Source organism: Bactrocera latifrons, unplaced genomic scaffold, assembly GCF_001853355.1.
Source record: "Bactrocera latifrons isolate USDA-ARS-PBARC rearing strain unplaced genomic scaffold, ASM185335v1 scaffold_84, whole genome shotgun sequence".
Lineage (NCBI taxonomy): Eukaryota > Metazoa > Arthropoda > Insecta > Diptera > Tephritidae > Bactrocera > Bactrocera latifrons.
In genome coordinates, this window is record NW_017537534.1 from 856,492 (window position 1) to 873,652 (window position 17,161).

Sequence of the window (17,161 nt, forward strand, 5' to 3'; positions counted from 1 at the left end):
GTGAATGAAGTTCAGCATGCCACATGCCTCACGCCACATGGCTTACGTCACATCAGTCGTGCATGCAACTAAAAGCAGACATTTCTCCGCACATTTATGCAACTGAGTGTTTGCAATTTGCATAACAAACGCTTGTCTGCGTATGTTGCAGGCGGCACGCGGTATGAGTGGCAAAGCACAAATGGCGAAAAAACGACAAATAATAATGATTGCATTCGGTGCTAACGATTGTAGTGCCGTAGCGGTGGCATAAAGTACAGCCAAACAATGTGCCACATTAGACGCTACTCACTTGCAACGTGCAACAAAAAACAGCTAGCGGCTGCAGCAAACAAACAAAACAGTAAATTACGCAAAAGTAATGATGACTGTAAATAAACATGCAAATAAATGAAATGGAAGACAGATAACACCCATATACACACACACACACACCCGTCTATGTACTCACCCACCTTCGCAGGCAACAAGCAACGGCTGCGCTGAAGAAACTTAAACAGAAAAGTGGTAAAAGTGCAAACACCTGCTCAATATATGGGCGGCCGTGTGTGTGTGTGTGTGCCCGCCGGCTTGGTTACGAAAGCGGTGCTGTAGGCTCCGCGACGCGGCTGACATTGGCGCTGGTGTAACGCCTGCAAGCAATTTAAATTTAAATGTCAAACTATTGATTTATCGACAGTTAGTTTCGTCTTCTCCACATACAGTATGCCTGAGGATAAGCGCAGCCACCGCTTGCCAGTTGTCGAGTTACGTCCTCAGCAACACGTCCGCGCGCCTCTACGAGCGCTTGCAGATAACGGACAAATATATGCACCTGCAATTACATGAAAGTACATTGTTTTTCACTGCATTTACATAAGCGCTACACACTCGCACATACATCCGCGCGCTCATTTGCATAGACGCGCCACTTTGGCAAAGCGAATGATCTTTCGACGCCGCGGGCAGCAACGCGAATTTAGTGTAACGTCTTCCGTGCACTGGCTGGGCACGACTAGCGCGCGCGCTGCAATCGGTCCTTCTTAACGGTGCATTCAAGGATATCGCGTTTGATGGCTCTATCATGGCCACGCAGTAAACTTTGCCGAGCACTTACTCGTACTTGTAATGGCGAAAATTGGCGCTCATAAGTGGTAATCAGCGCTTCGCTCGTTTGCTGCGCTGAGATTGCTTTCATAAGCATTCACTTAGCAATAAAAAGGTGCCGTAAATTAAATGATTTCAATTGGTGAAATTGATTCACCGAAAGTTAGCAATTAGCGTGCACATTTGCGTATGACAACTATTGTGAAGTTGACGGTTATACCTGAAATTGCCCTGGAGGGGATAGTTGGATCACAAAGACACTTTATTTAAATCACAAAAATTTAAAAGTCGCGCGAAGTGATAACCAGTAAAGAAGATAGAAGTACGGACTTTATTTTCTAATTATTAGCAATTGTTCTAAAAAGGTAATGAATATTTATTGTAATGCGCTTAAGGGCTCTACTCAAATATACGTTCTGTCTCTTCTTCAAGTCATAAATACTACCGCGTATTTGATGCCGCGCATCCGTCCACTTATCCCTAGACCTTCGCTATGTTAAGAGCTCGTTTCTGATAAAAACAAGAAGAAATTTTAGGGTTTGTTGCCTTGAAAATTGAAGCATCGGCCAAATACGATTTTTTAAGAACAATCAATTTAACCTCAATTCCCAAACTTTAACTATCTACTAGGAATAAATCTTTTTTTAATTGGATTCCGATGCAGAAAACTCGATTTGCTTACTCAGAGTAAACATTTTAAATGTTTAAAAATTTATTTACTAAGGAAAGTCCTTTAATACATTGCATAAAGACGTTTCGAATACAATTTCAGTGACAAACGCTTGAAGAGACCAATTTTTTATTTAAATGAGCGTAATATTTTAAATGGCACTATATAAGAATTATTCAACTGATGTTTGAGCTGGGAACTCTAAACTTCTTCTAAAGGAATGTAAAGCTGAATACGATATGGAAGGACTATTTATTGCCGCAACTCTTTTAATTTATCGGCTGAATGAGAGACTAAACCTTATTATGGAATCACTTAAAAAATCCCGATTCGCGAAAGTTTTGAGCTTTACTGCCTCTTGTTTTCGTCTTGTCCTCCTGTACGGATGTACTTGTTTTATGGTAAGTAGGTAGGTGGGATAGATGTTTGACGACGCTGATCATCACAAAAGCTTTTATTATTTTATTCCATAGTCATTGTATTGTGTTCCCATTCTGCTGGCGTATCCGCCACGTAGAAAGTGACCTGTTAGAACTCCGACTAAAGTTCTTATGTCATACTTTGTGAATTTTAATACCCTAAAAGTATGGAACGCATTCGCTCTACGTTTTCCTGCTTGTTGAGAAAGTTGGGGATTGATAGAAGCATATTAATCTCTTTATTGGAGTATAATTATAATTTAGTGCTTGCTCAAGATTAACAAGACAATCTGTTCAATGGATACCATGATCCCTGGTATGCTTTGCAGGTTGTCAGAGCCGCTAAGAGTTCAAGGCATTCTTTCACTATTTTTGATGAAACCATAATAGACTTCAGTGATTTCAAAGCCGTATGGGTATCTGTATACGTATATATATATGTATATTTCTTGTGGTGAATTTCGATTAAGAAGTTTTTATTTAATTGATGTGATCGCTTGGAAGACATTGCGATTTTGCTGAAAAGAAATCACCTTCTACTAGATTATCTTGTTTAGCCTTATACGTACGCTGGGCCGCTTTGCTACAATGCTGTTTTTAAGAACATTGTTTTATCCTAGCGCAAAATTCCTTCTTCTTTCCATTATAAAAAAAAATTACAGACTTCAAGTCGCTTTGATATTAGTAACATTAGAACGATAGAAAGAAATGTCTTAAATTTTTTACTACAGAGTGGCTGATGAATTTTGCTACATTAAGAAACTCAAATAATTTTTTTTTCAGTGTATGAAATTAATTTTTCTTTTATTCATGTTAAAGCTCATTCAATTTTATTAAATATAGTTTAATTAGTTTTAAAAATAATGGAATTTAAATGCTCCCCCTGCTCGGTGATGCAAGTGCGGTATGTTACTAAAAAGTTGTTCATTACTGCTTGGAGAGTTGAGACAGGAATAGCCGCAATTGTTTCTCGAAGGGATTGCCTTAGTTCATTCAAATTTGTTGGTTTTGTTTTGTGGACTTCCTGTTTGCAATAACCGCACAAGAAAGAGTCAGGGGCAGTAAGGTCAGGCAACCTGTTTGTCCAACGGAATGTGGAGTTTCTGGACATCAGCTTATTAGGAAATTTTCGTCGCAATTCTGCCATAACAGGAGCTGCACCATCTAGCTGAAATCACACAGAGTTGAAAGAAATTCTCATTCGGCGTAATTCTGCATAGAAAAACTTTCTCAACATGCTCAAGTAACGGTCTCCAGTAACCGTAACGGTGTGACCGTTTTTTTCGAAGAAGTAGGACCCGACAATGCAGCGTGATGAAACTGCTCACCACACTGTGACACGAAGTGGATGCAATTCCGTCTCTTGGAGTATCTGTGGGTTGGAAGCACTCCATATTCGACAAAATTTGTTTGTTTATGTTGTCGTTTAAATCGAAATGGGCCTCGTCAGACATGAAAAGACAGTTCAACWTGTTTCCATCCTCTTCCACCATTTGAAGCATCTTCTGGCAAAATTCCAAGCGAATCGGCAARTCTGCAGTATTCAGTTTGTTGGCCATTTGAATTTTATATGGGAACAAGTCCAAATTTTTGCACATAATTTACTGTAATGACTGTCTGCTTACACCCATTTGAGCAGATAAGCTTCTTGTCGAAACACGTGGATTGTTTTGTACGGCAGCAGCTACAGCAGCGATTGTTTCCTCCGTTCGAACTGAAGGGTTTCGATGGTAAGGTCTTCTGYTGACTRTCCCATGCTCGGCAAAATTGTTTACAAGTCTCATTATGGTCCATCTGCTCGGAGGATTGCCGCCCAACGTGCGCCTATACTCTCTTTGAACCGAAATTACGGACTCCAGTGCGTCATAGCGGCGAACAATCCAAATTCTTGTTTTAGTGTCCCAGTTATCCATTTTTGTTAAATGTAAAAGTCTATCTGCAAAATAAATAAAAAATTAACCAGATTCATTAAATAAAAAAAAGTTATTTAATTTTTTTTTTTTTTTGGTAGCGGCTTTCATCAGCCACCTTGTATATTATACTTAAGATTACAACTATAAAGATATTTTTCGAATTATTCTGAGAAGGGAATACAAGAGTATTCTCCTTTCTGATTATTTTATGATTTTTCCAGAAGTTACATGTAGGAGAAATTTAGTTTCTTTCGGCGACTTGTTCAGTTTCTATTCTATTTCTGCTTCTAAAGCCAAGATTTATGGAGACTTGTAGAAATTTTGAAATTATCGGGGCCAAATTTCGACATGTGGACAAAATTTTTAATTGTGTATTTTGTAATTTTAGTAAAATTGCGTAGATCTCTCCAAATATTATACTATTTTTTGGTGACAACTCAAGCGACAAGGCAATTCAAGTTAAAGCTAGCGTTTTAAGCGTGATTTTAATGAAACCATCAAATCGTTTGTACTTCATAAAATTGCTGGCATCAAATTGGACGACCCTCGTCTAAAAATGTGAGCGCATAAATTCGCTATGGATGTTCATAACAACTTTAACCCATTAAACTAAATAAATAAATGTGTTTTATGGCGCTTAGAAATACTGCTTCGGCACGCGCCGGCTGTAGAATGGATGTTGTCCAGCGCAGCTCACTGACTGCCACAAGAACAAGAATGTAATATCGCACAACACAAGCACACACACACACTCATATATGCAGATGCAAGCGCAAATATATGAAAAAGTCGTAAACGTAAAATCAACGGTTTTATTTCTTGCCAAAGCAAACACAAACAAATGAGTACGAGAGCAAATGAGCACAAGGATAGCAGCGGTCAAAAAGCGAAAAAAGCAAATGCCAAAACAAAAACAACGCAATGCAAATGTAGCAGCAACAGTAACAGTCACAGCGACATTTTTCCACGCGTGAACGCATGGTGTCAAGTATACAAAGCAGACAAATCAATAACGCCGAAATCCGAGCTACAAAGATGAGCTTACCGCTTGGCGCTGTTGGCTGTTGGCCTAAGCCAAGCATAAGCTTTTAAGCGTTTCGTGTTCCTGCCTTCGTTACTGACACAAGTGAAAAGCTGCGCCAAATGCGAGAGCGCACACTCAAAAGCAAAGAGCGTAAGCAGAGTAGAGAGCAGCAGCAACGGCAGTAGAAAGCTGGAGTGCGCCCACATTGACGTAAACTTAAAGGAGGCGCATGGCAAATTGGCTGAGCGCAAAGCACACAAGGCACGCGAGAGAGCTTTTTTTTCACATCTACGTGCAATGTGTCAGCGCTCTCAGCAAATGCATTTCGCAGCGCAGTGCACTGACGGTGTAGTCGCTCCGAAAAGCTTAGCGCCGAGCTGGTGCGGGCAGTTGTGTACGCAACGTTGAGGCTAAAAGACGCAAAACGGATATCAAAGCGATTATACCACGGCGCTGTACGGTCGCACGCTCCTCGCCTACACCATTCAATTTATATACATATATGTGAAATTTCAGTGATTTTGTGTAATAAAAATAAATTACTTTTGGAGCTCGGACCAGCAGACAGGCAGACGGCCAAAACGCTGTGACCGACTGTAGGGTCGCACAGCACGCGCGCGCGGTTAGGAAGCGCCGTTACGCGAATCAGGCAAACGGGGAATTTCATAGCAGCCTACGATTTATATTCGAACCAAACGAATCGAGCGTGTGGGCAAATCGTTAAATGCTGCTGAAAAGCCTTGAACGAGTGGAGTTCGCACTGTACGCAAAACGGCACAAATCGAAAGTGAAAGCGCCATACCCAGCGCCTCAAGTCGCTAAATGCTTTGCGGATATCTAGCGCGCCGCCACGAAAGCACCAAAAAAATTCTACGCGTATCCATTAATTCGTGCGTTTTTTGTGGCTGAAAGTAAATCGGCCCGTTCGCTTACAAATTGTCGGTTACGTTCGTGTGCCTGTGAGTGTGTGTGCGGGAAAAATCGAGTCCTTGAAAAGCGTACCATTCAATTACTGTGCCTTTTCACCCCAAAAACCTGCAACTACTGACCACACGCGCTGTCAACCCGCGAACGCAACGAAAAGCAATTTCCCACGACAAATAAGTGTTGAATAGCAAATAGAAAATAAGCAAAATCATTTCTCTGAATTAAAAAATTCAAAGAAAATTCAAAATTAATGCTCCGATGTTGAAGTCAACGAGGAAATGCTGAAGAATTGTGATTTCTTTTGTTTCTTTCTGCAAATGTGATAAAAAGTAAAATCGATAATTTCTAAAAAAAAAACGCAAAGCAAAAAACAACAACAAAAACACTGCGTAACGAAGCAAAACCAACGAGCCAAAAGGCTGAAAACGCAAATGCAAAAACAACAGCAGCTCTTAGAGCTGCAACAACAACCACGGTAGGAAAAAATAGCACTTACAACAAAAGTGTGGCAACAACAACACGACAATAACGGCGACAACGAAATCGGGACAAATAAACCAGCAACAGCAGAAATAAAGAACACACAGCAACAACAACAACAACAACAAAGGCGCATTAACAATAGGCAAGGCAGCATAGCTGGCATAGCATAGCGGACAGACTGCGAACGCGCAACAGCGGCAGTGCAGTGCGGCAGCGGGAATAGGGACAGTGGAGGGAGTGAAGGGAAAATACTACGAAAATCTTGTAATTTGAACCACCGGGTTATTAACTTTGCAAATCTTGCAGTGGAGCAAGAACAATAACAAAAAATCGACATTTTTGCCACCGCGCTTGCATAAGCGTGTGTATGTGTGGGTGTGTGTACTGAAACAATATATAAAGTTATGGACAGTGGAAAATATTAACGGCAAGGCATCAAATAACGCCGAACCCACTGAAACAAAAGCAATACTTGAATAGCGCAACACAACAACAAAAGTGCTAAGGAAAACAAAGAAAACGAAATGCGCAGCGAAACAAGACAATAAGCGTATTAATAAACGGCCACAAGCAAGCCGTACATAGAAATATAGCAACGAAAGGCAGTACAAACGTAGAGTAAACAAAAGCGACTAGAACAGAGCGCACAACTGAGTGTTTGGTGTGCCGTGCAAAAAAGTTGCGCATACGCCGCGCTGTACCAAGCAACGCACAACTCTCAGTAGTAAGGCTCACATTTAGGGATAAGCGTACAAATACGTGTCGCCAGTTAGAAAGCGCGCCAAACGGGGCAACCAAAGCGAGGAGCAGTGCTCACAAAGCCAAAAGTGTTACAAAATTGGCTTGTTGCCCACTCAAGCAGCACATTTACTGCCACTTCACTGCATTCGTGCCAACAACGGTAGACTCGCTCACACACACACACACATATATATATATATACACATGTTTAAATAGCAAAATTTGCTAGCTTAACATAGAGAAAGCAACGCCAATAGCAAACTTGCTACAAAAACATTTAAGCTAAAAATAGGATAAGTCGAACACCTGCGCTCACCTGCCGAAAACACTGCACGCCGAAAACACCTGTAATCCGCAACAAGCGAGGAGCAGGTTCCATTTGAGCCACTACTACGCACGCAGGAAACGCAGCAAATCTGCTGCAAGGCATTTCGCTCATACACCTCGCGCCGCAAGCTAACTTATGGACAATGCCTATGTCTACTATAAGGTAGTATTGAACGCAGCGCAGTCGCAGGAGTGCAGCGTGAGCGGCGACTGCGTTCATTTAATATGTTATCTAAGCTTATTTATCAACAAAACAGAAAACAGCAAATTGTGCTGCACAAGCATGGAAATCATCTGCCATCGCTCACCTAACAAATTGCTCACGCACCGCATAAAAAGCATTCAACAGTCAAACAGTCAAAGAGTCAATCAATCAATCAGTCAACCACAAATGCAAGCACTACCAAAGGCATAACGCTTTAAAACTTAATATTATAATAATAACAACAACTGCAAGCCAACACCAATACCACTAAGCAACACCCACCACACAAATGAAAGCCAAACCAATACTAATACGAGTACACATATAATATATCAATTGATAAACAGCAAAACAGCATGCCAACACAACGCCAATAAATCAATAACGAGTGACAATATTGCATGCTACATGCCACATGCTATATGCCACAATCCGCAACTGCTAGCACAAAATAAGATTTTATATGTTTTTCCAGAGTTCATATGCCTTATTTCTGTATAAGTCATAAACTAACTACCGACTTTTGCAAATAACTATATAAATTTGTACATATGTACAAGTATATATGTACATACATCGCGATACGCGTAGAGAAAAGCTTTAGTTTGAAAGTCTTATGTCTGCCAGATTCACCTGAGTTCTGGCGAACAATAAGCATAATTACTTAAATACTTTGCGGAGTGTATTTTTTAATTACATAATTACTCGCTCATAGCAAAGAATTGGCTATCGTGTGATACTAGGGGCTAAACTGTACTTTTTGTTACATTTTACGTCACAAATGGAAAGGTTTCATGCTTATAACTTTGTGGAGGCGATAATACTACTCTTTTTCCAGTGACAGTCATTTAGAGAAATTCATTTAGCAACCTGCTCCTCAAGTAAGGTTTCGGGATCCTTCATTTGAAAGGCTTCATATGGTGATAGCATCGTAGTAATTTGATTTTTGTGTCAGTACATACTTCTGTCTGTCAGCTTTAAGACTTTTGTTGAAGTCACTGCATCATTCCAAGTTTATTCTTCGTAAACTTCTTCTTCTTCTTCAGCGTAATATTCGTGAATTGCCTATCGGAAACAAGTTGTTACATAGGCTTGGGCTCCATGAAATTCACTGCTCATTGCTGGAGCTCCATCATAATATAGTTTATAACAAAAAAACAGTCGATAAATAGTTACGAAAGATAGTCTATTATTGTTTTTGGTGAGAACAGCGCGTATGAAAAATTTCAGATTGATATCTTACGAACTCAGGGACTAGTTTTCCTAGTAGACAGACGGAAGTGGCTAAATGGAATCGATCCGGAACGCTGATCATTTATGGTTAGTGTCCGATCAGTTTTATGGATTTCTTGATCGTTTTCACAAAGAGCCTCTACGGCTTGTACGGCTCACTTAATGTAGCCCGGTTTTATATGCAGCTTGATGTCTAGGAATTTTCTATTTAACATGAGAGATGCATCCTCTATATAAGCAATCGGTGGCAGGCACGTTCCTCATGCTTTTCTAGCAAGTCATTACCAACTGTCATCCAGAATCACCTAAGATGAGTCTTTCGGGATATCAAGTTCGTTTATGACACGTAATTAAACTGAAATAACATTGTCGCTATAACTCACAAGTGGGCATATTTTCCGTATTTAGAGACGTCAAGCTCAGATATCTGTTCGTTTAGTTTTATTTCTCTCTGCTAAATGATTTTCCATGAACGCCAATCAGTCACGAATTACTTTAAATGCATTTATAGGTCATATTTGTTATGTAAGGATTGCTGTATTGATATTGCAACATGATCTTGACAGGAAGCGCACTTTTACAGTATATAACGCCGGTACGTTGTGATACCTAGGACACCTATACAATTTATCATATAGCTCCTCATTAATCTTCGAAGGCTTTTAAGTAAACATCAGTTACAACATTGTCTCCTGTGCATCGGTTTGATATATTTCAAACTCAGTGCAAAGAAGAAAAATCGAGGCGAAAGTGCCTTGATTTATCCATCTCACTTTCTTCCCTACAATGTTAGAAATTAGCGTCAAACTTGATATACAAATGGGTAATTTTTTTAGGAGTCCATTTGTAGTCTTTTCTTTTCTGAAAATTGTTTTTTAGGGTTTACCGATACCTCCCGTATGAGGGCTCTTTTATAAGAATTAGGACCTTCAAGTCCAGATTTGTAGGTGTTTAACCATTGTTCTCTTGCTTTCAGATGTAACCTGATCCCTCAACTGCCGCTACCCCAGTCATTAGAAGAGAGTCTAGAATGACGTTATTTGTGAATCTCTTAGTGGTATTTAGTACCTGTTTGTAAAAGGTGATCCCTTTACTTTTTTAAACAACACACATGGAAACTTCAAATTTTATTCGAAAGAACATTATTTGACATGAAGGCCTGAATCATAGCGGTATTGTTTTCTTACTTTATACATATGTGGGGCCAAAACGTAAGATTATCTGCTCACCGAAGTGTTATCTCAATAAATTCGTTAAGATTTAAAGCAACTAAAATATGAACCGATGATTCCCCGCGTCTACAAACCACACCAAATCGTTATATAATATTTTCTGGAAGAAATAGCAGCTCTTGAATCATTTCAGGTTGCTCTTAACAGATGCTGCTAACAGCGCCGAATAAACTAAACGTTGTTCAGAAGCAAGTCTCTTTACATGCCAAACAATATTGAATAAAAATAATATGACATTGATTCCAAATTCCACATTTGCTGCTGGCAACGGCATTGAAGACCAAATGTACTTGAACTCCTGAAAAGATACCCCAAGTGTGCCCAGCACGCATAGCCTTGAAAAAGAAGCCTTGCAAACCATATCTACAGTTTGTTAATGAATTAAAAAAAAGTACGCTGCAACAACAACTAAACCGATTGTCAGGAAATTCCTTGCAAATTCCGTACGCACACGACTCGCAACAATCAACGAGCGACGTGTGCTGCCTTCACTAATTGTTGCCGCCCTTACCTACCCATCATTTGCTGTTGTCTTATGTTCTATTGTCTCTCCTGCCTCTGGAAAGGGCTTGTCTTTTTATATATGTATTATACTCTGATACTGCTTCGCTGAGTATTGTGGCAACTTCAATGGGTGCAAGCTCTTACATGTGTACTCAATGTATTATTGCGGACCACAGCCGACAACGTTGACTCGGTGGGTGGTGGTCGGGTAAAGTAAATGTAACAATATAGGGAGAGGGTTTCTATGACGGCGAGGATGTCACCAGCGTTTTAAACTTGTAATGAGATTTTTTAAGGAGTTGTGTTGTATCAACCTATTTTATATGCATATTTTTCTTTGATTGACGCATAAGTCCCTCAAGCGACTTTCACCGAGATCACCATAGCGTGATAACAATATTCTAGACGTTTCAATAATCCTCTTGAAGTCCTAATGTCGTCTAAATGTTTGTAGGATTCATGGACGCGAATCATAGGAACTTTATGAAGCAGCTTATTTCTTCCTTTATCAGGAACTTACCGACCTAAAGTGGCCCCTGGCCACTAGCAAGACACTATATTGGATTCCAAAGGTGGCAAACGATTTTTAATTTTAGTAACGGGTTGTTCCTGACCCCACAAGTATTAGGTTAAAGATCTCGCCCGAACTGAATACAGTCTAGTTTTTAGACTGTCCAGAGTCAAGCCTGTTCTCATTTCTTAAGTCATACATTGAGTGAAGATTCGGAAATTTTATTTATCTCAATATCTGCCTGGAAGTGAGCTCTATCCGCTTTTGTGGGCCAGCTTGCGTTTGTAGTCTATAATTATTCTTTTTGGTTCAAAATTATTCTGGGCCCTAGAAAATATGTATTTTTAATGGCCCTGAACACCACTACCCTAATGTTTACGGCACACAATGACCACATTTACCGCTAGCCAATGCCATAAAGCAAGAATGTAAGAAATACCCACACTTTGCCAAGACAGTTAGTAGCAACCGAAAACGTTAACTTCGGTAGCACCGAAATGGAAATACCCCTCACAAATACAAAATATTCCTCACAAGAACGTGATTTTGATCGCTCAGCTTGTATGGCAGCTACAGTAGTCCGATCTGAGTAATATCTTCGGAGTGGGACTAATAACCGTTTGGTGATTCGCTGAAGATATCTCGTCCAGAAAAAGTTTCACTCGAAAACTTAATTTCTATCGTTTAGTTTGTATGACAGCTATAAGCGTCATATTTAATATCTGGGCAATTAATCAAATTAATTAATCAAATACTTAATAGATGGTCTAAGTTCAAAACTTTGCGCACACGAGTCACATTGTCGGTGTCTCCCAGCACTGTCCGCAGTATGCTAAAGCAACATCTGGGTAAGCCTGCTTGATCGTATCATATGTTTCTGTCGCAGATTTACCGAGTTTCACACAGAATTTAACCGCATACCTATGTTCGAACGAACTTTGCAGTAGCTTGCACCACTCACAGAAACACGTCGCGCGAAAATGTTTGTCCTGTCTCTCCAGGTGCTCGGAGACGCCCTCCAAATTCCAGACGCGGCGGAAAAAAACAGTCCCATTACTTGCCGAACAAACCTTATAGATGTTTAGAGGGTCCCCATTATTTTGTCTGGTTGTTATAAACTTCGTGACAAACCTAATGCCCCTGCTCGGGTTATACCAAGGAAACAAATCAATAAAAAGCATAAACATAGCAATAACATAGACAAACATAACACGCAAAACATACAGACATACGTAAGTTGGGCTGTTGTATTTAGACAATAAAAACAAGTCGTTTGCTTATGCGTTAGACTACTGAGAGGGATCCACCACCCGAAAGACAATGAAGGAATTGTGAAAAAATATCTAGTCTAGGGGAAAACACACGTCACACTCCCAACCCGCTGTGTTCGCAAAGCAATCCAAAATGCACGACATTGTCGTACAAGATAACGTACAAATTCATTGCGTCCACTCACGCACACACACGCAAGCTTTGGTTCCTACAAGCATGAGTCGAGCAGCCAATCAAGCAGTGAGCAAGCCAGCACTGGTGGCAGGTGAGGGCAGCTGGCACTCGGCGCCCACCAACGGGCTGGGTCTTAACTTTTAACTACATTTGTTCAGAAAGTACACACTCGCGCTTACATGCCTATACATATGTATGTGTACTTATGTAACATAAACATTCCGCAACATAAAATATCACATGTTAAGCTGGTACACTTCATAAACGTCACTTGTTTCTGTAATAAGGTCTCTGCGCCTGTATTTAGTCGAGTGCGCATTTTTACACTGGCATCCTTGCCTCACTGCACACACACATTCACACATATATGGACCTGTGTACTTGCTTTTGGGTCCATTTAAGAGCCAGAGCTCCAGCTGTGCGCAGTGTTAATTCATTATTTTTAGGCACACATGCAACATATACATATCTACCGCATATATGTCAATGTGTATGTGTGCATGTATATGTATATGAATAATTACGGCAAAGAGCCTAAGCCCTGTTAGAGCAGATATACATGTATGCATATATACATATGTATTTACAGCTTTTACTAGTGACATTAACATTTACAACAAATATTTTTAGGAAAATTAATGATTTACTTCTCAGGGTATCAGGGTATCTAACATAGTAACGATAACAATCCCTCCGAAAATTGGTCCTTAAAAATCATAATATTTTTGAATTTTCTGCTCTAAAACTCACAAATATTTGAAAATATTAGTCTCGGGACGGCACATGGAACGCAGATCACGGCAATCACAACAAAATAATTGAAACAGCCTTTCCTGGTGGTTCTGAAACATGTTATCTATAAACCTATAAAGCACTTATGCATGTTTAACGGGCATTATCCGCTTGAAATCCCTGGACTGGGAGTAAAATGAGTCCTGGTGAGGTAAAGTAGTTCAAAGGATCTCTTCTTGCAACCGCACAAGTACTTATCGAACTCATACGAGGCGCAGCCATCTTGTGTTAGACGGCAACTGGATAGGGCCTTGTTGGTGTTGGGTGAAAGACGCCTGAAATGACAGCTGTTCGTTAAACACTTTCGAACCCTAAGCATGTATATCCTCTCCAGTACTCTCTATCGCCTTATACCAAAGAAGCCCCATCTCTTTCTTATATGTTCGAATAAGGTGCTACCCTGCTCAGCATGCCGAAATAATGGTGCTGGTCTCCGTTCTAATATATAGTTTCCTAGACTGATTGCATAATCCCGAAAATCATTAAACTCGGCGTTGCTTAAACCGTGAGAGTTAATGCACATGCACCCACAAAGGCGACATAATTATCAAAAATTTAAAATTACACGAAAATACACACTTTCACACGTACATATGTATAAGTAAATAAATATGTACTTTATTCTATATGAGTGAAGCGGCGCACGCTCAACCTTGGCGCAAGCACTCAGAGCTGTGGATACGCAGATACGTTGCAATAATTGTCGGCTTATTTTTAACCTGCCTCTGCAGTGGCGCACACATACACACAAGCACTTGGCACATCTACAACCTTCAATGAGCAATAACTGTAACTACTAATGCCCTGGGCTGGCCGCAGCTCTACCATCTTCTTCTTGAGCTACTTTCGCCCATTCTTTCTGCAGTTTTTCATTGCTTTCGACGACTCGTACGCACACACACACACACACATTTATACTTATATATACGATATATGTACAATATATGTAGTTGTGTTTTTGGCAGCTTTGTTGCCTCAGCAGAAATTGTGTGCCGCCGCTATTGCCCCTGTAACTGTCTCGAGGTTTTCTTTTAGCCGCTCCGCCGCTGTGTTATCATTCAAGAATGACACAGAAATCCTAAAAAAGAAGCAGAGAATTACTCAAGAAGATAACCAAAAATTTTCTTTCTATTTATGTCTTCATTGCCGTGGGAGCCGCAACCCCCCATGAGGGGTTGGGACGCTTGACTGTAGGAGTGGATGTGATATTGTTGTTGCGCTTTGTGGTGTGCCTGATTAGAGAAGTTGGCACCGAAAAGTAGAACTTGTCCGAGGACAAATAACAGTAGTCACCCACCCCAAATCTCCTCCCTTCTCCTAGGCAAAAGCAGCAGCTAGTAAGTTCTGGCAACATTTTAACTGCTGTGCTAAAGAGTTGTTGGAAAATACATGATTTTGTTTAGCTCTCTTTTCGCACTCTCATCATCTCTTTACTTAGCTATAACTATCTCTACCATACTTCCACGCTCCCATTCACATACACGTGCTCACAGTTACACACAGTCAGTTTGGCGCTCTTTCGCTGTGTTCGCGCGGTGCCTTTGCTGTTTGCCTCTTGCTGTGCATACAGATGAACAGCGCTGTCTTTCGGCTCGTAGCTCCCTTACCTACCGCCCGTAGGCGTCTTGACGTCTACCGAAAGCTACCCACTGCGTTAGTTTCTCCTGGCCACCTTCCAGGGGGCTGTCAGACATCTCGGCAGTTGAGTTGATAGGTCGGTGGCTTGGCAATTACGCAAGCAACGACTTTTTCAACAAAATGGATTTGTGTCGCTGGATTCTGTACCACATTTGTATGCGTGATTGCTATCGTTTTAAGCCCTGACAGTTCAAATTTTTTTTTGCGTCGCGACACTTATTTAATTCGACGCTCAATTATTCGTTTGCTATACACTTAAATACACTTAATATACATCATTGTTCGGCATTCGAACGTCGCCACAAGCACACTTACTAATTAACCCACAACAGGGCATACATACCTATGTATTCATGGTAACCTTGAGGCCATTTCGACAATGTGAAATCTTTAATTTATCATCTGTTATCAAGAATCGCGCTCACCAGTGCTCATGCGGCATCAATACGAGTAGTTAGTAGCGCACCAACCACCCTCCCCCATCGTACGTTTATGACATTTACACTCCATTAGCGTTCTAGCTTTCATATTTTTTTCATTTCATTCGATATCTCATTGTGCGCCGCTCCATTTGTTTTGATTTATTTTGTAGGTTATCAGTGTTTCCTTTCCAAATCGATCATTTGTAGCGCGTCCTCATACTCATGCAACCGTGTGTGTACGTTGTTTTGCTTTAACCTTGCTTTGCATGCCGTTGAAATTGTGTTGATTTTGAAATATGTGTGAAGAATTTAGTTATTACTTGTATTTTAGATATGACAATATTAATGAAAATACTCAACAATATATATATATGTATCAGAAATGACAGAAGAATTATTTCGCAGTTCCGTTCTTGCAAATCGAAAATAAATCATTTCAAATCAATGTTAACCAAAACTAAGTAACTGAGACAAGTAGTGTTGAAGTTGAGTGGTCTAATCAAGTGATATGTGAGAACTAATTTAATAACTTAAATATATTTAGTAATATTAATTTTGATTTTTAGAATGATTATTTTTTAGCTCTGGATTGCTTAAGAATTCGAAAGGATTTAATAGAGGAAAGAATTTGATCAGAGAGGACATTGGGAACAATTTAAGCAAAGATAAATTCTTCAGTCTTACTTTATGGATCCTAGGTCGATGGACTTGAAATTTTGAGCCACTAAATTTGTATATATCTTTATCAACAGAAAACAAACATGACAATGAAAAGTCCTTAACGCCAAACGCCTTTTCAAATTCTTTTGCTACAACGGTTAGTTGAGATCGTCAATAAAACATTTCTATTTCTAGCTTTTGCATTAATCCAATACGTTAAAATTTTCCAGGCGAAATTAAACAGATAATGCTTTAACAACTTCAAGGGGTTTTCTTTAATACCCTTCAATTCATAAACGTATAGGATATATATAAAACCAAGGTTTGTTCCTAACATACTCCGTCACAAAGAGTGCAATTTTGGAAGAATATCTCTAAAGCTATTTTCCATGGATGGACTAATATCCTAACTCAAATCTGTTTACCTGTTTCTTTGGCATCTCTTAACTTTTCAGTGAAAAAGATCAAAGTCAATCTGAAAACGATTTATTTGAATTTTTTTTAAAGAAACACACCTTTTTCTTTCTGTAAGTCAGAGGGCTGATACAATTGTATAGAATACAGTTCAGATTCACATTCTTTCAATTGAAATTCATATTCATGACCATCGTTCCCTCATGATCGATGCTCAAAGCGTCTAGAAAGATTTGTATTCCATAAGCAAAATACACTAAGTTCATAACACTTAGGAGGAAACGCCGGCGACCCTTTAAGTATACATACTTGTATGTATATATAATTTATATCGGCCTTCCTCTTCCTCTGCTTCCCCCGGAGTGCTGGCGGGTACTGCGTCGAATACTTTCAGAGCTGGAGTCTTTCAATACGAAAGACATGATCTAGCGCACGTAGCCGGTCTCTTCTCGCACAGCTTTCGCAAAACCTTGTAGAATTTGTTCTTTATTCATCGAGAGAGGACTTTATTTCT

The 17,161-nt window shown here is 39.9% G+C and overlaps 1 protein-coding gene across 9 annotated transcripts in view; it reads left to right on the forward strand.

The window, feature by feature from the left end:
- Positions 1 to 17,161, forward strand: part of LOC108977110 (trichohyalin) — a 115,712-nt gene that overhangs the window by 52,835 nt on the left and 45,716 nt on the right. The window contains exon 1 of one of the 9 annotated variants that reach the window (XM_018946639.1): positions 7,329 to 7,753. The exons of the other annotated variants lie outside the window; for them this stretch is intronic. Coding sequence (XP_018802184.1) covers positions 7,727 to 7,753 — 27 coding nt within the window. The 5' untranslated portion in view covers positions 7,329 to 7,726. Of the gene's footprint in view, positions 1 to 7,328; positions 7,754 to 17,161 lie in introns of those variants that run through there. 9 annotated transcript variants of the gene reach the window in all.